General features: G+C 50.0%; 1 protein-coding gene across 1 annotated transcript in view; it reads left to right on the forward strand.

The window, feature by feature from the left end:
* Positions 1 to 10,044: 10,044 nt before the first annotated feature.
* LOC149523352 (butyrophilin subfamily 3 member A2-like) overlaps positions 10,045 to 27,722 on the forward strand; it is a 31,075-nt gene continuing 13,397 nt past the window's right edge. The window contains exons 1-6 of the mRNA XM_089770430.1: positions 10,045 to 10,200; positions 19,420 to 19,510; positions 23,293 to 23,640; positions 25,147 to 25,431; positions 26,487 to 26,588; positions 27,032 to 27,088. Of these exons, the coding sequence (XP_089626556.1) occupies positions 19,441 to 19,510; positions 23,293 to 23,640; positions 25,147 to 25,431; positions 26,487 to 26,588; positions 27,032 to 27,088 (862 nt within the window). The 5' untranslated portion in view covers positions 10,045 to 10,200; positions 19,420 to 19,440. The remainder of the gene's footprint in view (positions 10,201 to 19,419; positions 19,511 to 23,292; positions 23,641 to 25,146; positions 25,432 to 26,486; positions 26,589 to 27,031; positions 27,089 to 27,722) is intronic.

Genomic DNA, 27,722 nt, shown 5'->3' on the forward strand with positions numbered 1-27,722 from the left:
CAGGCAGGAGCTGGTCTGCAAGAGGAGCCAGTTTAAAAACCAGCTCCCCTCACAGACTGGCAGCCTATCACCCTGTGCTTTGCCTCTGATACAGAAGCAACAGTGTGGAGTGGCAGCAGATCTTGTCTAGGGGGGTGTCTGAGCTCCCAGAACTGGCACTAGTCACAACTGAGCTGGGCTGCTGGCCAGCCTGCTAAAAATGGGGTGGGGCAGGGGGAGGGGGGCATGTAGTCTATAACATTAACCGATGAGCTTTTGCTTATCAGTTAATCAGTTAACTAACTACACCATTACATCCCTAGTTCATACAGTAGTGGGTTTTCTGTGCATTGCTTGGCAGGCCCATCGCATGACAGCACCAAGTACCAATACTCCCCCTCCTCCTGGATCTGTTCCTCATTCCCATCCCTTTGCCCCATTCCAAGCTATTCCTGGCCTTCATCCCATGCACAGAAAATAATGAGTCAGCGGTCTAAGGTTCAGTGCAAAGTACTGCAAGGATCTTGAACATGGGATAGGGCATGCAGGGTGTAACAGCGCCACTGACTTTGAAGGGGGCAGCTTTGTGATAGTGCTCTGCTCCTACTGGGATCAACAGCAGGGTATAAACCCAGGATCTTCAATGTCACAACACATGCTTGTGCTACTTCAGCTAAGTAACAAGCTCCGTTGACAGGTTTTATCTGCTTCTCATTAGGGTAACCCTACTTGGGTGGGTGCAGGGTTTGGGCCTGGCCCCTACAGAGCAAAATGCATAGGTCACAGCCACTGTGGTCACAGCCACCAAAAAGTGAGAGCTGCTCACATACCTAATTCCTGTTTGCTGTGCTATAGGAGCCCAGAAAGCCATGCTGGGCTAGTGGGGGGTACACATGAGACCTAATCCCACCCATCCAGCATCAGAGCCTAGTGTCTGGTTACATGTAGCTCACTGTAGCTGTTACGGGTGTGTGTGTGATGTCCAGACACTCCCTGCCCAAGGCTGATGGAAGAGTTGGCTCAGTGCCCAGCTCACTGCCGGGAAGGGAGACTGCTGGGGGGAGGGTGTCACAAGGAAAGCCCTGCAGCAGTTCTGTGTCCCCAAACCCGGCCACTTGCAGGGGAAGTGTTCCTGAGAGATGAGATACTTCACACCCAGGGGGTCATGCACAGGCAGGCTCTGACCCTGGCCCTGCTCCCCTCCTGTAGCCCTGTCCCAGTCACCCTGTTCCATGCCTCCGGGCTGCCATTATGGGAAAGGGGATAAGAGAGATTCCAGTGAGTATCCTGCAGGAAACTGCCTGTCTCAGAGACTTAGCCAGCAGATGGCCTCAAAAGGTTATTTACACAAGAACACACGTGCAGTGTAGATGCTCCACAAGTTTTTGGGCAAGAATAGCCCTTCTTGCGCAAAAAGCCTGCAGTGTAGACGAAGCCTTAAAGTACACCGGTTTTAAAATGGGCTCTTCATACTGCTCTCATATGCCTTGTAGTAGCAAATAGAACCCCAGGACCTCATTCTGCTAGGTGCTGTACAAACCCAATACTTGAAGACCATCACACAGACACACAGCCCATGTCACCTGGGATAGCAGCAGGGTTTGAACCAGAAAGTGTCAGATCTACCATTTAGGTCCTTATTAGATTAATCATATGAGTAAATACCAGACATTTTTTGGACTAGCCAATGGAAAAGGACATGACAAACACTTTCTCAGTGGGTTACACTAGTATTCACTTGTCTGCAGTAGGATATTGGTGATCAGGACTAGGGGGGTATGTCTACACTGCAGGCTTTTTGGGCAAGAACAGCTGTTCTTGCACAAAAACTTGCAGAGCGTCTACACTTCTCACGCATTCTTGTGCAAGTAAACTTGCAGTAAAGCATCAGAAAACAGGGCTTCTTGTGCAAGAGTTATTCCTCTCCCAACGAGGAATAAGCCTTTGCGCAAGAAGTTAATGTGGACATGGGGCAGGGGTTTCTTGAGCAAGAAAGCCCTATGTCTAAAATGGCCATCAGAGCTTTCTTGTGCAAGAGAGCGTCCACACTGTCATGGATGCTCTTGCGCAAAAGCACACGGCTGTGTGGACATGTTCTTGTGCAAGAGTTCTTGCACAAGAGCCCTTATGCAAGATGCTCCTGTGCAAGAACCAGACAGTGTAGACATAGGCTTGGGCTACGGCTATACTGTAGCCTTCTTTATGCAAATGACACATGGTGTGGAATATCACCGTGCTTCATTTGCATAATTAATAAGTAGAGGCTTTGTGGAAAAAGGGAGCTGTGTAGACAGTTACTTTTTGCGCAAAAAAACCTCTTGCACAAAAGCTGTTCTTCCTTCATTTGCATAAGCTTTTCTGGAAGAAGGCTACAGTGTAGCCATAGCCTTGGTTTGACCCCTTGCTCTGGGAGAGGAGTATGCTATACAATGATTAGAAGTAGTTTTAACCCAAGCAGGGTTAGTTGCTCTGAAAGATGCTGAGACCGGTGTGGTCAAGCGCTCTTTCGGTGCCGATATGTTCAATGCCAAGGTCTTTACTTTAGTCTGCTAAGATGCTGAGTCAGCTCTTGGAGGCGTCCCCGATGCTGGTGCCACTTCTCTGCATAAGGATGGACTCGGCTCTGAGACTGTACAGATCATCTTATGTTTTCGAGCCTGGCTGCTGGAAGATGAGTCAGATGTACCTGGCTTGTCGTCCATGCTTATTCTGTGGGTCATTGCTGGTCTTTCCGTGATCTTAGAAGCTTCCAATGGCTCGCCCTCAGGAGGCTGAAGAACCTTGTTAAATAACAGCATTTTCATTCAGGCACATTTCATGATCTTGTCTTGCGCATGCCGTAAGTTTTGAGCAGCGCTGGCACTTTTGAGGGATGTGGCCCTCACCCAAGCATCTAATACAGCTGTCATGGCCGTCTGAGGCTGGTATCGCCTCGCGACATGTGGAGCATTTCTTAAATCCGGGAGACCCCGGCATTTTGGTTAACTCTAACCTAATCACTAAGCCTAATACTGAGAGAAGAAAAACTTTTTTTTAAACTATAACAATATATATGTGTAAAACGATTAACTATGACTAAAGATTAATTTTAAATAACTATTTACAAACTTTTGAAATATTTTCCTGTCAGGTTGAGAGAGAGAGGGAGTTCACTTCGCTTGCAACTATGAACAGTAAGGAGGAACTGGCGGGAGCTGGACTGCATGCACACTCAGAAGCAGCGTGAAAGGCATGTGACACCTCCGCGCATGTGCGGTCCGATAAACCACGGCTAAAGAATTTCCAACCTGTGGCGCTGGGACAAGCTTGTCACCCACGGTAGAGCACTCATGGGGACACTACCAAAGAAGAATCCTGTGTACCCCTTTCCACCAGGCCACAGCTCCCTCCCAGACCCTGCACCCTCTCCAACATCCCTCCCCCAGGTCAGAATGCTCTCTGGCACCTATACCCCCTCCCTGCCCCTGCCTCCAATTGCCCACCCCAAGTCATCACCCAAACCCTCTGCACCCCCTTCAGCTTCCTCCCAGGCACTGCACCCCTGCTAGAGCCTCTCCCTCAGGCCAGAATCCTCTCCTGCACCCGTACCCCCTTCCTGGACTCTGTATCCCAATCCACTACCCCAGATCACAACCCCCTCCTCCACCCAAGCTCCCTCTCAGACTCCACACCCTCTCCTGCACCCAGTCTCCTATCCCAAGCTCCCTTCTACATCCAACCACTGTCCCAGAACCTCAAAATCTTGAAGTGCCCCCCATTAAAAATTATTGCCCACCCCTACTCCAATTGGTGTTTCAATTGATCTTTAATAGTCATTTTTGCTCCATTTGGGAGTGTTGGAGGGGAGGGGGACAGCTGCTGACTCCTCGGAGCCTTGCCCAAGCATGGTCTGGGCGAGCTGGCGTACGTACTGCAGGGTGGAACACTGGCTGTAGTCCTGCTGCAAGGGAAACAAAATCCATCTGCAAATCAGCCCTCAGGGAGTCAGGTGTACTGAGCACCAGTAGCATTTCCACCCTCCTCCCCCCAGCGCTGAGACTTGTTCTGCTGTCTGGTCACCCTTTTGTCAGGCCCCACCGTAGGGTGAGTTCCTGACACATCTGGCTCCTCCCACCTCCCAGGACACGGTTTCTGTGTTCAGAGCCTCCCCCACCCCCAGGGACACTCGCAGGGGCAGGAGGGATTCTGCCAGCAGGGACGTGGGGTGGGGGCAGCATGAGGAAAGGGGCGGGGGACTCCCTGAGGGGATGGGAAGGAGACCTTGGCCCTGCCCCATTCTCCTGCATCTGCTCCGGCTGCTCACCATGTATCCCAGGAGCTGCTGGGCCTGCCCCAGCAGGGTGTAGGTCAGGACCAGCCCAGCTTGGCTGGGGCATGGCAGCGGGGAGTGGGCAGTGAGCAGCATGGTCTCCAAAAACGAGCTTTTCTGCTCTTTCGTGAAGAGCTGCCCAAAGATCTGAAATCAAGAGGACACGAGGCTTCAGCTGACGGCCCAGAGCCCAGCCACAACTCCTGGGGCTAAAAGAGCTTCCTCCTTCCCCAAACTCCCTTCCAGACCCTGCACCCGGATGCTTTTCTCACCCTGCACCCCAAACCCCTGCCCCGGGTCACACCTTCCTCCTGCCCCCACACCCTTCCCATACCTCAACCCCTCTGCAAAACAGTGTAGGCCTAGACTACTTGCCAACATCTTGGAGCGCCTTCCATCAAAAAGTGTTGCCCTCACTACCCGGCTCCCCTTTTAAGCAGGGATGTTAAGGACTAGTAGACTGTCATCTAGTCTTTAACATCTTTAGTCCTCAGCAGATCCTGGGCTCCATGCAAGGCTGCTCCTTTGAAACATCACAACGGCATTTCAAAGTGGCAGTGCCACCCTGTAGATGAATCGAATAGTCGATGCAAAAATGTATTGCCTATTCAATCAGTGAATTACTCGCTACTTAACATCTAGGCACACAAGGTCAGCCCTATCCCACCCCCAAGCTGTGTCTTGCCTTGGCAGCGTGTCCTTACCTCTCTCACCCTGACTGTGTTACTATGCGCCAGAACCCAGCTCTCTTTATACCAATGTGGGCACCACAGGTCCTCGGCTTGGTAGATGGTGAGGCCTTGGAGAGACAAAACTGGGTCATTCTGCTGGTGGGTCTGAGCCCTTCCCCTCCCATGAGTGGCTGCCCAGTGGAAGTGCAAAGGGGGAAGAAGGACAGGAACACAAGGGACGTGTCCCCCCTTGGGCCAGTCTGGGAGAAATGGACTAAGTCCCATCCCCCCGCTGCCGGCACCCTCAGGGTGTCACTGGAGCCCAGTTCCCGGCTGGGTCCTTTACTCCTGTGGTGTAGGAGGAGCTGATACAGGCTGTGCCCCCCCTCCTGGGCCAGCCAGCTCATGTCTCCGAATGGGTCCAAAATAAGAAGGCCCAATTAGGCCAGTGGGCAGAGGTCTGAGGGGCGAGAGAAGAGCCGACTCCCTCAGCATCCTGTGGCTGGCACATTCCATGCAAATGGCCGCTGAGTGGTTTTTAAGCGAAAGGTTGGGGAAAGCCAACGGAGGCAGAGCAGCACGTGGCTTGGACAGAGACATCCCCTGGGGCGGGGCCATGAATAGAGATTCCCAGTCCAGGGCTGTTATTGTGAGGAGACAAACCTGAGGAATGGCCCCTGACTGACATATCACGACAGGGCATTTGGAACAAGTGGATAAACTAACGGCCAGTAACAAGTCCCCAGGGCCACGTGCAGTCACACAAGAGCTGGAGCATGATCCCTTGAAAGGCCCAGGGTCTCCCCCTCCCTGAGGAAAGGAGAATGTGGATCAAGCCTGGCCCATTCCCAGCTCTGCCTCCCCAGGGGAATGCTCCTAACCCAGCGCCCTGCACCAACAGGCCCCACAGCCCAGGGGGCTGAGCTCTGAGGTCACTTACGTCAAAAGCCAGGAGGGTGGTGGTGACTTGGAGCAGGGCTGTGGTGCTGCTGAGGGCCCTAGATCCCTCCCAGGGCAGCCGGGACTCCAGCCAGGTGCTGAGGTGCTGTGGGGGAAAGAGGCAGGTCAGGATCCATGGGCAGATGCAGGTTCTGGGCACAGAAGGGCTGATCCCTGGGGCCATCCTGTGTCACTAGCAAGAAGCCTGGAGCTCTTCTCAGTCCCAACTCCTGGATCTCATGGGAGGGGGAGTCAAACTCTGTCCCCCCCTGCCAGTCAGAAGAGTTTGTGCTTGGCAGGGCTCTGGCTGGAAGCCCCAGCTCCTCTCTCTGCCCCCCAAGGAGGCAGGGCCTGGCCCTGTGTTGCTCCGACTGCCCTGGCCAAGGACAGCCTGGGGGGTGGGAAGCTGGGGGGCACAGGCTGGGATATGGAGCTCCAGTCTCTCCTGACCAGTCTGCCTGAGAGCGAAGGGAAAATGGCTCCTGCCCCTCCCCACGGGGCTCACCTCTAGAATGAGCTAGAGCCTCAGTGTGAGTGAGCAGATGAAGCTGCCTGTAGCTGGGGAGAGGGCAGCAATTTTGCTGGGTGCCCCTAAGGTCAAGACTCCCCACATTGTGTCATGTGAGTGAGGGGGTGGAGGCAGTCCTGGGATGGACACAAAAGTGCTGCTGAAGGAAAGGAGCAGTGCCCCATCCATGTGTGTGCTCTGTTGTAGCAGGAGCAGGGGCTCTTGCTCCTGAGATGTCAGGGAATGCCGGGGAGTGGTGGCACAGAGACCCCAAGGATGCAGTGGGCAGGCACAGAGGCAGCCAGGTGAACTAATTGGATTTTCAAATAATTTTTCCATTGTTTATTTACAATAATGTTGCTTCTTTTAAACACTAGCTTTCTTAATGTGCTGGGGCTGCACATGCTGCTTTGGGTTGTAGGAGCAGACCCTAGGTTTGTGCAGACACAGGTTTGTTGTCATTTCCATATCTGCTCTCAGATTTGCCCTGGAAATCTGAAAGGACATGATCCATCGCAAATGCCCATATAAAAAGTGCTTTACAACACAAACATGTTTATGTGCCAATGTAAAGTGGCTGAATTTTAATTTGATGATAAAAATGTGGCATGCCAAAAAGGATTTAAAAATGAGAGAGCAAGAATAAGAGAAAGATTTAGGACCAGTTCCAGAAGCAGGGTGGGACAAGCAGAGCAGCCACACTGGATTCAAAACTGTTGACGAATAAAAATGGGGTAAGAAGTGACACATGAAGTCCTGTGTGTTGAATGTCACTCGGGTCAGTCCCACATGGCTGGCCTTGGAGAGGATGCACTTCTGCCATCCCCTGACTCACTTCAGCAGTCCACTCAGTCTGTCTGGGTTAGAGAAGGAAGCACAATCAAAAAATCTATGGGTTTTAAAAATGGCACCCAAGATGGTGTCCATCTTAAAGGGGCAGCCTCCTTTAAAAATATATATATATATATATTAGTTTTGCTCAACAATTCTGTTCTGGGGGGCTTTTTTTCTTTCCTCTTAACAATTCTTGTGAGGCTTTTCACATTTTTTCTGCTGCTGTTTTGACTCTCTTTGTTAAATGGGTTGACCACCCCTGCTCTATAGCTACAGAGATATCTACTGAGGAGAGGTTGATATCTTGCAGGGCCACTGTGCAAAGTGGTTTGGATGGCTCTATGCTCCTGGAAGAAGCAGGACCTCAGGCACAAGGGGCAGGATCTCCACCCCCAGCCAGCCCTCAGAGCTGCCCAGAGCATGTCACGAGGGGCTCTAGCAACAACTTAAAGGGCCTGGGCCAAGGTTCCCTCTAAGCTGCATGGAAGCATGGCCCTGCAACTGCTTAAAGAGTCCTGCCCAATCAAGGGCGCAGGGCTCTGCATGCCATGCTGCCTGGCTGTCTCTTCTGCTTCTCTGAAGAAGACAAGAAAGTTAGGGAAAAAAAGCATCCATAGAAGATAGAGCTGGGGGGTGCAAGCCCTTAGCCCTCTTTCTGCTGAGTCCTCCCTCCCATGATGGGGTCACAGGTGTGTCCCAACAACCATGGGGAGGGAAAAAGGATGGAGTCCAGGCAGGGTGGAGGGTATATGTCTGCAATCTCCCTGTCCCTGGAGCATAGGGAGAGTGGAGGACGTGTGACTCCAGCCTCCTGAGACAGGAGCACAGGGAGAGTGAGTGCTGGAGGCAGCAACAATGCATCCCCAGCATGCCTATAGTAGGCATTCTGGGGGTGGAGTATGGGCAGGGATAGGCTGGTGGTTTGGGAAGGCAATATCTTCTCCAGCCTAGCATACCAGATGCCCATGCCATGGAGCAGCTTGGAGCTGCAATCACTGTGGCTAAGCAAGTGGTGAAACCAGGGGAAAAGGACAAAGAAATGTAGGAAAGAAGGAAACTCTTGTGATTAGCTGTTAACACCCCTGGGTGAAGCCAGGCAGCAGAAAGCCTCAGAGGAAATCTGTCAGGGTATGTCTACACTGCCACCCTGGTTCAAACTAGGGTGGCTAATGTAGTCATTCGAACTTGCAAATGAAGCTCGAACTTGCAAATGAAGCCCAGGATTTAAATATTTGCATGTTCCCGGGCGCCACCATTTTTAAATGCCCCGTAGTTCAAACTCCCTGCCCGTGGCTCCTAATTCGAACTACCGTTACTCCTCATTGCAGACTTGAGCTACCTATTGCACTTTTGGTACCTATCGCAGGAGAGAGGACAGGGAGTCCTCAGGTCAGACAAGCCTCTGGGTAAAGGCAGTGGGAGCGAGGTCTCAGATCCTTTCTCTAGGCAGTCCCACTAGGGCAGTGCATAGGGGGACCATTCCTCTGCCTCCTTGGGCCTCCTCCTTCCTCTCTCTGTGACTCAACCCCCATCTGTGAAATGGGGACAATAATTCTGCCTTGTCCAAGGGGCAATTCTCAAAGCCCTTAAGAGATTTAGGAACATAAGTGAGACTCTGTTCTGTGCCCACTGTCCTGTGCTCCTAAATCCCTTGGGCATTTTCTGATATCTTCCCCATAGGTTGGGAACTCTTCCAGACAAGGACTCTCTCTCACTAAGGGTTCGTCTGCACAGGAAAATCAGCCAGGAGAACTACACATGTGAAATTAACCACAACACTCATCCTGTTATAACTGGTCAATTTTCCCCAACACACCAGCCATTAGTGTCTGTGCTGCACCAGCACAAAGGGTCCTGACCTTGGTTGGCATCTCTAGAGGGTCCAGTTATATAATTAATAACAGCAAAATGCACTCGGGGCTCGGTGGCCTGGTACTGGACGAGGGGCAAAGGAACAAGGTCTCTGTTCCTGTTTCAGTATTCCATACCCACGCTGCATGTTCCTCTTTCTCCAGTGGGGCTTTAGGGTTCAGATGTTAGATTGTGAGTGTCACCATGTGCCTAACACAGAGCTAGCATTGTAAAATAACTAGATCAGTGGTTCCCAACCAGGGGTCTGCCGACCCCTGGTGGTCCATGACGGTATTGCAGGCGGTCCAAGAAATGTTTAAAAATAAGGATGAGACCCACTGTGAGGGACCCAAACCTTTCTTTTTCTCTTTTTTCTTGTTTCCCCCTCTTTTTTCCCTTTTTTCTCTTTCTTTTTCTCTCTCTTTTTTATTTTTTCTCTTCCTCTTCTCTCTTTTTTCTTTTTTTCTCTTTTGCTCTTTCTTTTTTTTTCCTCCTGGAGGGAGGGGGTGGGCCATGAAATTGTAATAGCTTGAAAAGGGGTCAGTATGCTCAAGAAGGTTGGGAACCACTGATCTAGAGAAAAACAAGGAGAGGAATCAGTTATGTAAGTGTCTCCAGCTAAGCAGGTGCTGCTGCGCGGGTCATGTCCTGGTTCCTCCCCCACCTGCAGTAACTGGACTTTTGGGGTCTCATTAGTTGATCAGACCACACACCTTTAGGTCCCTTTTTTACTTCAATTTCCTATGGAAAACCCTTTGACAAGTGTGGGGAGTTGATCCAATGGAGGGTGTAACAGTGCTCAGAACTGGCCTTCCGTGGACCTCTTGGGGATGGGAGGATGAACCGGAACCTATTATCGTAAAAACTCCTCCCTGCTCCCCAGTCTCCACAGATAACTGAACACCGCCCTAGCTCCTGGCCAGATCACACCCCTGCCAGGTTAATGTGTGACAGACACCCTGGTGCTTTCACTTTCCCCGATCAGAGTTCACACACAGCTCCGGGATCCATTTCCTCACCTGCCCCAGAACATCCATTGGGAGCTCTGTGTGGGGCTGGGACCCCTAGCACTCTGAATACTGTCTCCTAAGACATGCTGAGTCCATAAGGTAGGTCCTTCTCTGATATTACTCTTTATCTTTTGGTTTCGGGGATTGCTCACTCTCCTGCCCCCTGGAAGCACGACCCAGCTCACCTGCATGGCCCATTCCCACCTCCCTCACTGCTGAGCAACGCTTAATGGTGGGTGGGTGAGCCACTTCTCAGCCCTTTGTTCCCTCACTGCACAGCTGGAGGGTGGGAAGGGATGCACAGGCTGCACAGACCTGCCCTGCTTCACTGATGCCCCTAGGAGGAGGGGCTACCAGGCCAGAAGTGGGAGGGCTTCACTGGCTATTGTTATGTATATACTTATAGCACCTACAGGCCCCAGCTAAGGGGTCCTCATTGTGCCAAGTGCTGCAGAGATTCCAGCAGCAATTAGCTGCCACTATTCTGGGCACTGCACAGACCCAGACAGATCTCAGGGCTGGTGGTGGCTCATACAGACAGTGAGAGACCGTCTCTGCCCCACAGAGCTCTCAGACTGGCACTGGGTGGAGCTGAGCCTAGCTGGGCTCAGACCTTCCAAGCCATGTCTGGTGGGACATGACACTGTGGTAGAACATGTGTGCTCCCGGCACAAGGCTCCGAGTGCATAGGCCTGGTCTGCGCATAAGGGTCATGTGGGGTTAGATCCCGTATCGCCTGTTGGACCCAGCAGTGCCTCAAGCCACCAGCTCTCGCTCTGCCAACCATGGCAGCCTGGAATGTTGGCCTGTCCTCTAATGCCCCCGTGTTTCTGCCATGCTGCTGCCAGGCCCGGGAACAGCTTCCCCTCAGCGATCACAAAGCCACCAGCTTGTCCTCCTTGAAATCCCCACTAGGAGCCCAGCTGTGCCATGAGGCCTATTGGGCCGTGTCCAGACTCAGGGGTTTTTTCGGGAAAAGTAGCCTTTTCCCGAAAAAACTTCCCCTGCGTCCAGACTCAAGCCGCGTTCTTTCAAAATTATTTCGAAAGAACGCGGCTTTTCTTTCGATGGCGGTAAACCTCGTTTCACGAGGAAGAACGCCTTCCTTCGAAAGTTCCTCTTTCGAAAGAAGGCGTTCTTCAATGTAAAGAGGCCGTCTTCGAAAGAGAGCATCCAGACTCGCTGGGTGCTCTCTTTCGAAAAAGCAGATTTCTCTTTCGAAAGATCCGCCTGCAGTCTAGACGCGATCTTTCGAAAGAGCCTCTTTCGAAAGAAGCCTGCAGTCTAGACATAGCCTTGGAGATCACTCACCTTGGATGTGAGGGACGCAGAGCTAAAGTCTTTGTAACATCTCCCAGGGTCGAATCTGGACTGACCATTATGACCCATCAATTCTACATCCCGTGATGCTTTTTACACTGTTTTGCGATGAAAACTACCACTCCTGCTCACCTCTCACACAGTCCCCAGCATGTCAATCAGTCCCAGCTAGAGGGTGCATCTACGCAACAGGGCTGAACTCAAAATAAGCCATGCAAATTGATCTACACCAATTGCACAGCTCAGTGGTCTCCAAAGTGGGGTGCGCATACCCTATGGGGTGTGCAAGACGATCAGAGGGGGTGCGCAAGCCTGTGACCACGGTGGCTGCTCTCAGCAGCCTGCTTACTGGAGTAGAGTTCAGGAACTTGATGGGTGCTGGGGCTCCATTGTGGCTGGGCCCCGTCCTCTGAGCACCAGGGACAAGTGAAACCCTCCTCCAGCTGCAAATGCACCCACCTGTCCAGGCCACCTGTAGCCCAGGACAGGCAGAGGGCACCTTCCCCCAGCTGCCCCTCAGCATCTGGCTCCCATTGCTGCTGCCGCCGCTGCTACAACCACCTCCTGCCTGCCAAGTGCTTGAGCAATCAACATCTGGAGACAGCCATTGCCTGCTCCGGCGGGAGAGCTGCGCTCGCAGCCGCTCCTCCGAGCCACCCTCCACCACGGTTCCCTCCAGCCAGGAAAGCAGCAGCAGAGAAAAATAGGGGGTGGGATAAAAGAGGGCCAGTGCTATTTTGGAGGGAGGGGGAATTGCTAGTTTCTAACGGGTCCCCATGCAACGGCAGCCGCCTCTGCTCCCCCTGGGTTCCCTGATTGCAATGCGTGGTGCGCCCTCCACAAACTCTCCACTCTGGAGAGTCCCGTGTAAATACAGGGCACCCAGCCTCAGCAGTAACATCACCTTCCTCTCAGCCCTGCCTTCTGGATCCCACACATAGCAGAAGGTAGGGAAGGGGAAGGGGGGAAAATAGGAGGAACGGGTAGGAGAGGAAGGGTCTCATGCTGAGGGGAGCGGGGACAGGGTGATGGTGGGAGAGGAGAGGAGGGGGAAGGGCAGTGGGGGCTAGAGGAGGAGGTGCTGGGAGAAAGTTTGAAAGAAGGGGTGGGCATGAGGGAGTTGGGGATGGAGCAAGGCTTGTGTGAGGGCATAGGGGCAGGGGGTGGTGAGGTGTTGGGCATCAGAGAAAAATAGGACAAAGGGAGTAGGGGCAGTGAGGGAAGGGAGAGGCACCAGGCAGGTGCAGGGGTAAGGGAAGGTGCAGGTGCCAGGGGATTCTGGGGTGAAGCAGAAGGGCAGACACCTGCAGCGGAGGGTCCAGCAACAGAGGAGAGAAGCAGGGCAGGTGTATAGAGTGAAAGCAAAAAGATTTTCTGTACTGTTAATAAATAAAATAAAATAAATTTTAAAAAAGGGGTTGTTTATTTCATCTTTATCTCATCCCTTTTTAATTTGTGTGTGTGTGTGTTTTATAATGTACATAATATATTAGTACAGTAGTGCATGTATATAATTTATAATAAATAAATATACATATATTGGGGGTTCGTGATCAAAAATGTTTCACTGATAGGGGTGAGTGATCAAAAAAGTTTGGAGACCGCTGGCATAGCTTATTTTGCATTGCTTGTTTTGAAATTGGAAGTATCTAAAGAGCACTTATTTTGAAACACAGCACTCTACCTCTGACTTCCCTCACACCTCGTACAATGAGGATTACTGGAGTAGGAGTAAGAAGTCCTCCATCTTGACACTATTTTGACATTATTTTGAAATTACCACCTGCTGTGTAGACGCGGACTAAGTTATTTGGAAATAATGTTGCTGTATAGATGTACCCATCGTGTACAAATGCTCTACCCACCCTGGAATGAATTACACTGCAGGGTAACACTAACTTCTCCATGTCCCAGACTTTCCCCCAGAAATGTGTTTCTTCTACTACCCAACACTCCCCTGTACAATACCAGTTCATATAAAGTCCATGAGTTTATTATGCACAAATCCTGTTATCTCCGCTGGTGTTTCCCAAACACTTCCAAGACAACACACACTGCTCTAGATAAACCACTAAAACAAGTTTATTAACTACAGAAAGATAGATTTTAACTGATTCCTAATCATAACTCGCTGCAAGAAAATGAAGGATAACACACAATAATAGCTAACTTAACAACCTAAATAATTTCAAAGCAAAGGTTTCTCTCATATTTTTCAGCATTTTAATGGCTGGCATCCTTTCAGCCAGGACCTCTCTCCCAATTCAGTGTTAATGTCTTTGCCCTTCAGGTTCATGCCATGGGGAGAGAGAAAGGAAGGAGTATTTTAGAGTCATCTGTTCTTTCTCACAGCCTTTCTTTTTATCTGAAAATCATCTGCATCAGGAGACAGAAGCTCTGGGGCAGGAAGGGAGAAACATGAACCTCCAGTTGTTGTTTTTTACCAAAATACAAATTTATCACTCCCAATCTTTCTTTTTCCCTGGCCACTATACCAGGTGATAGTCCCTTTAATTTTGCTAGCCCCCTAGTTGAAGCATCAGTTTGCCTTTCATCCTTGAGGAACTGGTTTTGCCTACTTGTCTAAACCTAGAACATGTCTCAGTAATGTCAAACACTAGAATCCTTTAATTTTACATACAATCACTGCATGTATTTTAACAGGACAATAATGGCCAGTAAAGGCATACTTGCCACAAAATCCATTACAGTTTCGTAAAAAGTGAGAACACTGGGATTCAAACCATAAAAGACTTCCTCCATTAACTGTTTAATTACTTATCCAAAGTGGGACAACTCAAATAGGATAAATTCACCCCACCTTGTTACTAAGAGATTCACCTGGGATGGGAAAAGACATTAAATACCTGCCCAAAACCAGGACATTGGGAGGAAATCAAACCTGGTTCTCCAACACCTCAATTGGGAGCTCCAGCCAAAGATTCTTAGATATTCTGGCTACAAGTCCACACTCTCTATCTCTAACTCTTGTCCCCAGATGTCCTTAAAGCAGGTCCTGAACTGGTCGATCCCGTCAGATCAGTAAGGCCTTGTCTATATTATCCCAGATGTTGATCTAATCTACAAGACTTCAGTGTCTTGTGTGTGGTTAGGTTGGTGGGGGCTTCTCTCCCATTTAAGCAGACAAGATAAATCAATGGCTGGTGGATTGGTTGCTGTTGCATCAATCCCCGGAAGAGTGGAGACAAGACTTCAGTTCATCAACTTTCTAAATCCTTTTTGTGGATCTGAGGGCTTGTCTCCACTGTGTGGTGCAGTGATTGATCCACCAGCCATTGATTTATCGCATCTGTTTGCACATGATAAATTGACCTCCATGTGCTCTCCCATCAATCCCAATACTCCATCAGGACGAGAAGAGTAACTGGCATCGATGGGAAATCAGCCTCCACTTACCTTACTGCACACAAGACACCATTGTAAGTAGGCTGACTTCACCTACACGATGGCTATGTCTACACTGAGCATTGTTGCTCAAGAAGATATGCAAATGAGGTGTGGAGATGAATATTGCAGTGCCTCATTTGCATACCTAATGAGCCACCATTTTGTGGAAAGGGTTTTTGCTGTTCCTTCTTGTGCAAAAACCCCCTCTTGTGCAGGAGCTATTCTTCCTGAAAATAAGAGGCAGAACGGCTCCTGCGCAAGAGGGGTTTTTTGTGCAAAAAGGGGCAGTGTAGACAGCTCCTTCTTGTGCAAAACTCCCTTCCACAAAATGAAGGTTCATTAAGTATGCAAATGAGGTGTGGCGATATTCATCGCCACATCTCATTAGCATATCTTCTTGCACAACAATGTGTAGTGTAGACGTAGCCTATTTATGTAGCTCAGTGGTATCCAAACTTTTATACCCAGGGTCATTTTTTAAATGTCAGGACAAGCCAAGATCTACCCCATTTCTTCCCCAAGACCCCAGCTGTCCCCAGCTCTTATACACTCTCACTGGGTTGAGACAGAAGGTGTGGGTTCTGGGGTGGGAACGAGGGATTTGGGTGTGGGAAGGGGTAATAGTTGAAAACTCTGGGAGGGAATTTGGATGCATGAAGAGGTAGAAAAAGGGATTTTGGTTCAGGGAGGGGGCTCCAGGCTGGGGAGTGTTGGAGTCAGGTGGTGGGTTGTGGCATTGAGCAAGGCTTGTGGCTGTGACGGTGCAGGAGTTTGGGTTGCGGTATGTGAGAGGCTCATGGCAGGGAGGTTGAGCATATGAGGGACTCAGGACACAGATTTGTGGTGTGTGGATGGTGCAGGAGTGTTGTGGCAGTAGACTCAGTATGTGGGGTGCCGGAGTTTGGGTATGTTAGAGGCTCAGGACAGAGGATTCCAGTGTATAATAAGCTTAGGTTTAGCATCGGGAGTGGGGGGTGCAGGACTGTTATGATGCTGTGGCCAGATAGGGACTTAGCCCCAATTGGGGGCTTATTTTCCAGACTTCATTTTTAAATAAAATATGATATCAAACAAAAGGTTGTCTTTATTTATGAGTGGGGAAGCTGTTTTGAGTCAGGGGTCACTGACCCACAGACACGTCAGTCGGGGCCACACAAGTGAGATGCAAAAACTAAAAAACCCTTAAAAAAAACCCCAGGCCCCCACTGAGACAACTCACTCCCCTGGCATTCTAGTCCCAGGCCAGATTAACTCTTCTGGGTTCCAGGGTTAGTGGCATTTGTGGGCCCCTCTACAATATGAGATGGGGGCAAAAATGAGGGATCCAGTGTGTGGGACCAGGCTGCCAGTGAGTGAGCTAGGGATGAGCGTACAGAATCTGGGTGTAAAACAGAGTATAGGAGCAAGCTGGGAGTAGGTGTCTGGCCAGAAGGGAGGGGGCAGGAACAGACTTGGCCACAGTGATCCATGCTCTTGTTACATCCTGACTGAATTACTGTAATGAGCTTTATGTGGGGTTTCCTCCAAAGAGCCTTCAGAAAATTTAACTGGTCCAGAATGTGACTGCTCGAGTTTTAACAAACACTCGTTCTACAGAGCACATTATGCTGGTGCTCCGGCAGCTGCACTAGTTTCCAGTATGCTTCTGGGCACAATTTTAGGTTTTGGTTATGACCTATAAAGCCCTAAATGGGTTAGGTCTGGGGAATCTGAAGGGACCTGGGCATAGAGCATGACATAGTTTTGAAAGCAGAGTACCTGCCAGGGTACAAAAACTTGCTGGCCAATGCTCTGAGCAGGTCCTTTGGAGCCCACAAGTGGTCTCTCAAGGATTCTTCCACAGGTAGACCTGTTTTCCTCGGCATGCAATACCAAGTGCCAGAGCTATTGCTCCCTGTTGGATCTGGGGGAACACTCCAGAGGGGATGCCGTGACCGTACCGTGGCTGGCAAGCATCCTCTGTGCTTTCCCTCCTTTTCCCCTAATTCCCAGGGTTCTGACCAGGGTCAAGACCTTCAAGGTTATCCTGATAGCCTCACGGTGGCCCAGGCAGTTCTGGTTCCTTATTCTGGTGGACATGCTCACCAAGAACCCTATAACGCTCCCTCCAGTTTGGTCTTCCACAGGTAGAGCTGTTTGCTTCGGCACGCAATACCAAGTGCCAGAGCACCTAACCCAACCTTGGGATGGGGGAACCATGGTTCACCCAAATCTCAGCTCTCTCCACCTGATGGTCTGGTTTATCCATGGCCTGGTTTACCCAACCGGAAAAGGAATGTTCCCAGCAGGTACAGACGGTGCTCCTGGGTAGTAGGAAAGCATCTACTAGGCAGTCGTATGCAGCCAAATGGCGGCACTAATCTTCTTGGGCATCCAGAAGGGGAGTGCACCCGTACTGTGCACCTGTCCCATCCATTCTGGACTACCTCTTTGAACTTAGGTCCAGTGGCCTCTCTACCTCCTCTATCAAAGTCCATGTGGCATCTCTCTCCACCTTCCATTTTGGTTTGGCAGGAGCTTCTCTGTTTTCTGACCCTGTGGTCAAAAGGTTCCTTAATGGTTTGGATAAGTTGTATCCCTCTCCCCACTTGGGACCTTAACCTCATGTTATCTAGACTTGTGTCACCCCCCTTTGAGCCCCTGGCCACGTGTTCTTTGAAGCACCTCTCCATGAAGGTTGCGTTCATTGTGACCATTATGTCGGCTTGCAGGGTCTCCGAGCTGAGGGCGTTAACGGTATACCCGCCCTACCCAGTATTTTCTGACAATAATGTGAGGCTCCACCCTCACCCAGCCTTTCTCCCTAAGGCGGTGTCACCGTTCCATTTGTCCCAAGAAATTTACCTCCCGGTTTTCTTTCCAAAGCCCTACGCCTTCCCTAAGGAGCAAGTGCTCCATTCCCTGGATGCTAGATGTGCGCTAGCTTTTTATATTGATAGAACTAAACCCTTTCGCAAGTCCACACAATTGTTTATTGCTGTCGCTGACAGAATGAAAGGCCTTCCCATATCGACCCAGAGGTTGTCCAGTTGGGTCACAGGGTGTATCAGAGAGTGTTATGCCTTGGCCGGTAAGGTTCCGCCCTGAGTTACAGCACATTCCACCAGTGCGCAGACGTCCTCTGTGGCTTTTGGGGCACAGGTTCCAATCACTGAAATCTGCAGGGTGGCCATGTGGTCGTCTCTCCATACCTTTATGGCACAGCAGGCTAGAGAGGACACAGGGTTGGGCTCTGCAGTCCTCAGCTCTGTATTGTGAATATGTATGTTTATCTGTACCACATTGCTGGGTTTTTTTTCTACAGTTTTTTCTATATTTCCTTAGTTGAATAAATTGTTTGGATTGTTCAATTTTCGTGGACTTCTCTTTCTGAGTGCTCCTCTTCCTCCTCCTCCTTGGAGTGGGGTTGGCTTGGAAGTCATCTAATTCGAATGGACATGAGCAACCACTCGAAGAAGAAAAGAATGGTTACTTACCTGTAACTGTGGTTCTTCGAAATGTGTTTCTCATGTCTATTCGATTCCCCTCCAACCTCCCCTTCATCGGAGCATCTGGCAAGAAGGAACTGAGGTGGGGGAACTCTGGCAGGGGTATTTATGCCCCGCCATGGCAGCACCACTCCAGGAGGCGCCCTGCCGGTGCTATAGGTACCGAGCTAGGGAAAATGCTCCGGATGACGCGGTGCATGCAGTGCGCACACCTAATTCAAATGGACATGAGCAACACATCTCGAAGAACAACAGTTACAGGTAAGTAACCGTTCTTTTCAGAGCAGATGCACTTTCAGAGCAATGTCTCCCAATACAAATAGTGATAGAAATGTAGCTGTGTTAGTCTGGTGTAGCTGAAGCAAAATACAGGACTATGTAGCACTTTAAAGACTAACAAGATGGTTTATTAGATGATGAGCTTTCGTGGGCTAGACCCACTTCCTCTCTTGCCCACGAAAGCTCATCATCTAATAAACCATCTTGTTAGTCTTTAAAGTGCTACATAGTCCCGTATTTTGTTCCAATACAAAAGCAGAGAAGACCTTAGAGACACAGATGAAAGCCTCAGTGGATCTGATTGTAAAGTTAGTCTGTGGAGCTAACAAGTGGGGACTGGAGAAAGATGAATAGTTGAGGATTCTAGCAGAAGTGATAATCAAAGGGTGGCCTGGGGAAATAAGGCACTGCTGTCCAATTATAAGAGACTATTGGAAATGCAGACATAAACTGAGGAAAGATGGATAATTGTAAAAGGCATCATGGTTCTAATCCAAATGAGTGTTCAGAAAAAATGCTACAGAATATCCACAAGGGTTACCCTGCACTGGAATCCGGGGCACTTGCACTAATGTATGATCAGAGAACCGACCAGGGGAAGAAATGGGGGTGGATACACGGCACAGCCCATGGGTGTAAATTCCTGGTGCCAGGGCGGGGGGCAGAGCAGCCTGGGAGGGGTGAATCGTCTCTTGTCTCTGGGGAGATGCTTTACCTAGGAGCAGAAGGGGTGGGGTCAGACGATGGATGGGGCGTGTTCCCTGCCCTGCCGGCCCCTCACACAGGCTGGAGGGTGTTAATCATCCCTGCTCTCTCCTGACAGGTCCCTGCTTGGGATGTTCCCATGGCGACGCGATGGCATCTCTATGTGTGCAGCCTGGGGATCCTCCTCCTGGTGCCGTGTGCTCTCGCTGGTAAAGTTTGAATCCCCATTATGTCCCTCCCTGTCCCCAGGTGTGCTGCCCCTGCAGTGTGGGGTAAGGGAAGCTGAGGAGCAATAACATTCCTCAGGGCCTCCTTAGTTATGCAGTAAAATGGGCCAGGTCCAGCAGGTTGTGGGGAGGGAAGACATTAGGGTGAATGGGGCGTGTCCTAGCTCTGGGTGGTAGGGTTTAGGGATTTTGCAGCAAGTTGCCCAGCTCCTGCCACCACTGAGAGAATCTCCCAGAGCTCCAAGCATTGACTCCTTCCTGCCCTGCCATGGGACCCAAAGATCCCACGCTGCTAGACCTGTTCCCCTTTTACATTTGGGAAGCCTGCATCAGTCTAATTTTGAGGCTTACCTTTAGCATGGATGTGATATTTCGAACTGTTTGGTGATCTGGTGTCTGGAAAGAGGCTGAAAGGGCAGCCTAAATTGCGCTACAAGGACACATGCAAGCGTGACCTCAGCGCTCTCTCTATCAGTGCGAACACCTGGCATTCGCCTGGCCTCAGACAAGTATGCCTGGAAACGGAGTGAAGGAAGCTCTTGCTATGTATGAAACTACCTTGGTGAAGGAAGCGGAAGACAATAGAGCCCTCAGGAAGAGTCATGCCCGTGATACCAGAATGACATCTGCCTACTGGTGCTCACAGTGCAGAAAGGACAGCCACTCCTGGACTGGATTGCACAGCCACAAAAGACGCTGCTCAAATCAGTCCAACAGGAGCGCAAACCCATGATCCCTCGGGATCGAAAGATGCCTACAATGACGACGACAATATTTCGAAATAAGCTACTTCAAAATAATTATTCCAGAATATTTTATTTCAAAATTGATGCATAGCCTCTGTATCTGTACCAGCTGGGCCCTGGCTCAGTGATGCTTTGGAGGGGCAGGTATGCACCATCACGGACGGGGCGGTGATGTACACGGCTAGAGGGTGAGGTTGAGTACGTCACCGCCCTCCCTACCCCTTCCACTGCGGGGCACCCCAAACGGCCTCTTGCGCTGCTGGCTTCCTTGGCTGCCCAGCTGAAGGGCGCAGCACTCAGCTGAGTGCCACAGCAGGGAGGGGAAGGGGGATGGTGACGTACACATCCCCACCCCCTGGCCATGTACATCACTGCCCCCCTTCCTTTTTCCCCCTCCTGCCGTCCAGCCCCATGGCCCCTGATCCCTCCCCAGCTCTGCTTCCCACCCCCTCTTCCTGTCGGCCAGCCCCACAGCCCCTGGAGACTCCCCCCCCCCCCCAGCACTGCTTCCTGCCCCCCTTCCTCCAGGCCCCCTCATCCTCCCCTCCAGCCCCACATCCCCTGATCCCCCCCAGCTCTGCTTCCCGCCCCCCTTCCAGCCAGCCCTGCCCCCCTTCCCCTCCCTCTGTGGTGCCCCGCCCCCTTCCCTTCCCTCCATGGCACGCTCAGCTGGGAGTGCTCAGCTGGGCCCCGGCGGGGGAGCAAGCAGTGCAAGCGGCCATTTGGGGTCTGCGCTCCCCATGTCCAGCTGAGTGTGCCACGGAGGGAGGGGGGGGGGGCACTGATGTACACGGCCATGGAGCATGGCCGTGTACATCAGCATTACAGATGCACAGACTATGGGCTACTATATATATGATAACTAAATTCAAAATAATGATTCCCGAAATAACAAAATTGAAATTGCTTGTCCCCACTACAGGGGAGCCTCGAAATTAGTTATTGTGGACATATTACCTCGACTTAGAGCCCCAGGAAGCACCAGGGAGTAATTACCCTGAATAACTCTGCTTAGTAGTTATTTCGAAACAGCAGCAGTGGAACATCCCCACTAATGCTATTTTGAGATAACAATTTTGAAATAAGCCTCATTCTCCAAGGAAATCAGGAGGACAGATTTTGAAATAACATGCTTACACAGCAAAGTTATTTTGGAATAATGGCTGTTATTTCAAAATAACTATGCAAGCATCTACACAGCCATTCTATTATTTCAAAATAATTTCAAAGTAACAGGTGGCTTATTCCGAAATCTGTAAACCTCATTCAAGGAAGAATAACACCTATTCCAAAAAAGCTATTTTGAAATAAGGTGTGTGTAGATGCTCCACTTCCTTGGATTAATTTTAAGGCTTCTCTGCTGTGTAGACTAGGGATGTAATAGTGTAGTTGATTAACCAATTATCCGATACGCAAAAGCGTATAGGTTAATGCTATAAACTACATGCATTTCCCTCTCCCTCCCCCAGACAGGGGCTGCTGCCACCCTGTGCTGCTGCCTCTGTATCAGAGGCAACAGCACAGAGCAACAGGCAACCGGTCTGCAAGGGGAGCTGGTTTTTAAACTGGCTGTCCTTGAAGACCTGCTCCCATCTGGCACCCCCTGTGGAGCGGCAGGGGACTCATTGGGAGTAGGGCCAAAGTGCACTGACTGCCAGCCCTGCACCTGGGGAGTACAGAATAGTTGAGTAATCGGTAGGAATTCATGTGGTTATTAAACTATTCAACTAACCGATATTTAACATCCTTAGTGTAGACTATTCCAGAATAGCTTATTCCAAAATAACTAAGTAGTGTAGCCCTTTAGTGTGGACACTCTGCTTATTACTTCAAAATAAAGGGGATGTGAGACTTTGATAACTAACCTGACACTCCTGCATTCTTGCCATTCAAAACTGTATTTGACAAGTGGGTCTATCTCTGAGTCTCACCTGTGATAAAACACCTTCAGAAAATCAATGATGATCACAGTCCAAAAAGCAAATGCATACACTTACTTTGGCCTGACATCCGGGTTCTCATCTAAGCACTAGAAATGGCTTCCTGTGATTTTTGTCAAGCTCTTTCATTTTTTTAGAAAATTCACCAGCTCTCATGTGCTCCTCTGTAAAGTGTCATTGCTCAGTGGTATCGCTCTGAAAAAATTACTTTTTGGTTCTATGGCCATAACAGTTTTCTTCACGTGTTCTCCTTGCTGAATGGTTTCCTTGCTTGTCTCCAAAGTACTGCAACTTTAAATGTAGTCACCCAAATCTGATCTGCTTTGTTCAAAACATCTCTGAGCCACTCTACTCCTTGCTTCATTTGCATATGCTTTTGCGGAAGAAGGCTGCAGTACAGACGTAGTATCATTTTTGCATCATGTAACTATTTGTGCCTCTGAAACTACTCATGGTAATTCTGTTCAAGTACCTCTGTCTGAATGTTATTGGGCATATCTAGAATATATGGAATAGTTGAAAGAGAATATGCAAATTCCCGCAGATTGCACTTTTGAAAGCAGAGCTTTTGAAAGTGAAAGTAATTAAGACACGGCTTTTTCGGCGAACTGCCCCCTTTGTTGAAAAGCCACTTTTCCTCAGAAAAGGAGGTTTATGTGGATTTTCAACAAAAGGAGGGGGTTCACTGAAAAAGCTGCATCTTAATTATTTTCACTTTAGAAAGCTCTGCTTTCGAAAGTGTGATTGGAAGAAGATATGCAAATTCCTGCAGAATTTCGACCGTTCCCTGTAGTCTAGATGAGCTCATAGTGTCTCCAGAGCTCTGGCAGTTCCCTTGTGGCAGCTTGCAGTACAGGTCCTCTCTCCTCCACCATCACAGAAGACTGAGTTGTGCTGTTCCCTTTTATACTGAGGTTTAAGTTGGAGCATGCCCAGCAGGGGGCAAGAGAGCATGGCTTCCTCAGCCCACAGTATGGGGTTAACTTCTTCCCACCTGTTGTAAGGCAGATATAATCCAGGAGAGATGCCTTCTCCTCTTTGCTCACACCTAATCTGTTCCTGCCTTTGTCTGTTCCAGAGAAGTTCTCTCTACATGTCTCTCCGCACCCCGTGGTGGGGATAATGGGCCAGGATGTGGTGTTACCCTGCCAGCTCTCACCCCGGGCCCGACTGGCCAACATGGAAGTGTTTTGGAGGAAATACAGCACAGCAATTATCCTAATTCATGAGTACTCGGATGAGGGTCCCAAGGACCAGCCAGGGGATGGTTACCAGAGCCGGACAGAGCTGTTTCCACAGGAGTTCAGCAACGGGAACGTCTCCCTGAAGATGAAACGGCTCCAAGAGGCAGATGCTGGGAAATACCACTGCTTTGTGAGTGACCCAGATTGGAGTCAGGAAGTCTCCACTGAGCTACAGATTGCAGGTGAGAGAGACACAGCACTAGGGGGCGCTGTGTTTGCCAAGCCAGAACCTCCTTTCCCACTGAGGGTACCCCAACACTGAGCCTAGTGCAGCAATAGGGTCCAGTGCTTCAGGAACTGTTGTGCAGGACTCAGTAGGGGGCATTCTCCCCTCACACTCAGCACTGACTCTATTGGTGTGCTCAGGCTCAGTGCTGTATGAAATGTATTTTTTTTAATGAGATGTAAAGCTGCGGCCCTCAGCTCCCATACTCAGGGCAGTGTTGTGCGACAGGGTGGGAACTTATCCCATGTTCTTCCAAAATCCCAGCTCAGGTGATAATTATATTTAGCCTCCCTGGAACTCCCTTGCAGTGTCCAAGGGCTGAGATATTGTTTGTTACTCCCTGGGAGCTGACTCCATGTTCAGTGTCGCACAAGAGTAGTGCAAGGGATGGTCTCTATCTATTTAGCTCACCCAGCCTCAGACAATGCAATCAACTCCCATCTTTAGTGGCTCCTAGTACAAAGGCCCCGCAAGGGACATATTCTTTAAGGAGCAATTTAAATGAAGGCAGGGCGGTTTCTTACATCACTAAGGGTATGTCTACACTACCCCGCTAGTTCGAACTAGTGGGGTAATGTATGCATACCGCACTTGCTAATGAAGCCCGGGATTTGAATTTCCCGGGCTTCATTAGCATAAAGCCGGCTCCGCCATTTTTAAAAGCCGGCTTGTTCGAACCCCGTGCCGCGCGGCTACACGCGGCACGGGCTAGAGAGTTCGAACTATGTAGCCATTCCGATCTATCTGTACACCTCGTTCCACGAGGCGTACAGATAGTTCGGAATAACTACGTAGTTCGAACTATCTAGCCCGTGCCGCGTGTAGCCGCGCGGCACGGGGTTCAAACAAGCCGGCTTTTAAAAATGGCGGAGCCGGCTTTATGCTAATGAAGCCCGGGAAATTCAAATCCCAGGCTTCATTAGCAAGTGCGGTATGCCTACATTACCCCGCTAGTTCGAACTAGCGGGGTAGTGTAGACATACCCTAAAGGAGAGAAATCCAAGCATGGGGGGTGGCATGGCTTGGGGAACCATTACTAGAGTGGGAAAAGAACACCAGAGGGGACAATATTTTGGAGGGTAGTGGAGGAGGAGGTCATATCAGTGATCTAGGCAGTGTTATCATCTCACAACTCTTGCTCTGTACTGAATACTGTGATCCTGACAGCTGCTGGGCTCCACCCCAGAAGTGTCTGCATTTCTAAAGGAGCTTCTGTGATCTCTGTACAGCAATTTTGTCCTGTGTGTTCCTCAGTGAGCCTGCAGGGCACAGTGCTCTGTGGAAACCCAAGACAGTATTATTTAATCCCCAGTCATCAGGATGAGAGATCCCAAGGAAGCTGCACACAGAGGAATAGAGCTTTATTGTCACAGCCCCCTATACTCAGTGATAGATGGTGGATCACAAGGTGTTACACAAGACCTGATTCCTTAACACACACACTCTCTGTCTCTCCCTGCAGCTGTGGCTCCAGTGTTCATCGACGTGCTGGGCCCCCGGGGCCAGGGGATTGGGCTGGCCTGTAAAACCACAGGCTGGTTCCCCAAACCCGAAGTCCAGTGGGTTGGGAAGAATCAGCAGAACCTGGCAACGGAGATTGTGACAGACGTGACTCAGGTTAGGGGGAGCCTGTACAGTGTTGTGAGTCACGTCACTGTCACTGAAGGAGAAGACACTGGACACATCAGCTGCATCATGCGGAATAGCATCCTAGACATGGAGCAACAATCGGCCATTCACCTCGCCAGTGAGTGCCCTGGAGCATAAGGGGTCACTGTGGGAATGGAGGGCGGCAGATTCACTTATGATTTGCATTCTACTAGGACTTTTTTTTTGGTACTGAGATAGTAAATATCCTGCTTGTGTGATTTGTGGGGATATCAGTGGTGGAGATCTCTGTGATCTCAGCAAATTGCCAGTCAAGGGGAGGACGGTCTGTGGTCAAAGAGTTATACAGTGTGTGATGGGTTGGACCTCCTATCTGGGATTCTACCTCTTGTGCTGGGGTCCAACTGAATCAGTTGGCTTTGCCAGCCTGGGTTTCCCTTGTACTGGGCTGTTGTGCCAGACTCTCAAGTCCCTTTCCACACCCACCCGGATGCAGACACAGATTCAGCTCAAGGATTCACCCAGCACTAGTGTACATTCCCTGTGGAGGAATGAATCCAAAATAACATTGTCTTGTGCTGCATGGAGGAATATGCACAATGCACGCTCATAAAAATCACTCTCTCCCTCAGTGTGAAGAGGGATATGTTTGGCTTCTTCCCTCCTCATATGAACTGTACAAGCTGGGTAATATTGTAAATGAGAAATAGTTTATAAAAATTAAAAGTTTATTAACTACAAAGGGTAGATTTTAAGTGATTATAAGGGATAGAAAACAGATCAAAGCAGATTAATGACCAAATAAAACAAAACATGTGAACTAAGCTTAATACAGTAAAGAAAAAATTTTGAGGCATACGGGGTCTTTTGAAAAAGGGTTCAATTTTGAAAGATCTGCTTCACAAAGCCCCATTTTGGAAAAAAGCGGCAGCCACCATTATGCAAATGAAGCACAGGATATTTAAATCCCAGCTTCATTTGCAATGTCGAGGTGCCTAATCTACATCCCTCTGTTGAAAGAGGGATGTAGTTTAGACACAGCCTGATTGTGATTAGAGCCCAGAGATGTTCTCTTCATTCCCATGATCTTCTTGGGATTGCTGAGCCAGGGCTCAGCTATCAAACCAAAAGGCAAACCCCATTCTCCAGCTTCAAGATGGGCTATGTTCACACCCTGCACTCTCTGTTTGCCAGGTGACATCTTCCCCCGAGCATCTCCCTGGCTGGCTGCATTCTGGGCATTGTTTGTTCTGGTTCTTGTTGCTGTTGGAGTTTGTGCACATCTTGGATACACAGGTAACGGGGCTATGTTATCGGCAGGGCTTGATAAATGGCGGTGAAAACTGCTCGCCGGCCCTGCATTGCGCATGTGCAAGACCCGCATTGCACATGTGTGCGTCGCCGATGAATGGGGCGCATGGCTGAAATCTCGTCACGGGCGAGTAGATTCTAGTTTGTCGAGCCCTAGTTATCAGCATGTGAGGCTGTGGCAGCATGGGCTAGTTATTTACACACATTCTCAGGGTCCCAGGCAGGCTTGTAAACGGGGAACAAGCATGACCCTAGAGGGCAGTGGGCTGGGATAAAGAGTGTCTTACTGTTATATTTGTAGGTTGGTTTTAGAAAGCAAACCAAACTAACAAACACACTGCAGGACCCAGCCCCACCTGCATTAGCAAATTGCTCAGTGTGACCCCTTCGTTCCCTGTCTCACTGCAATGTCTGATTCTGTCCCACAGCGAAGCGAAAGGCCTCCGAGAAGAAACGCTCTGAAAAGGAGGCTCTGTTAGCTCTTGGTAGGTCTCCTGCTCTGTCTTTGCTCTGTCTGTTGAGATGTGTGAGCTCTGTGACTGGTGCTATCTGTGAGCTCAGTATAATGATGGGGATGGAGCCAGGAGGTCTCTGCCTACTGATTCCCTCACCTCCCCACACTCTCATACACCCTGCTGATAACAGGTCGACGTGTGTTTTGCAGTGGATACTGAAGAGTCCGTGCTTGTGGGATTCCCTTCATGTGGGTGGGGCAGGCAGATGGTCTGGCAGTGACAACTCTGGGCCAGATTCTGTTCCACTAGGCCTGGGCAATTGCTCAGTGGCTCTTTCTTCTAAAGGAAAGGACACAGCCAGGCCAGTGACACTCTGTGAGTTGATTCCACCCCTGTGATTGTTGAATGCCCAGGGCTCAGGGGGGTGATTAGCCATTGGCACAAGCTCCCAGAGCTGGGGTGAATTCTCCATCTCCTGATGGTGTCAGATCCAGACTGGGCACCTTTCTGGGAGCTGCTGTAGCTCAGTGCAGTGGGAATGGGGTGAGATTCTCTGGCCTGTGCTGTGCACAGCTGGTCAATCTAAATGATCAACTGGCCCTGTCTGGCCTGAAACCCTAAATCTGTGACCTTCACTCTCTTGAAATATGTTAATCAACACAGC

Source organism: Pelodiscus sinensis, chromosome 18 (assembly GCF_052426305.1).
Source record: "Pelodiscus sinensis isolate ZL-2025 chromosome 18, ASM5242630v1, whole genome shotgun sequence".
Classification (NCBI taxonomy): Eukaryota; Metazoa; Chordata; order Testudines; family Trionychidae; genus Pelodiscus; species Pelodiscus sinensis.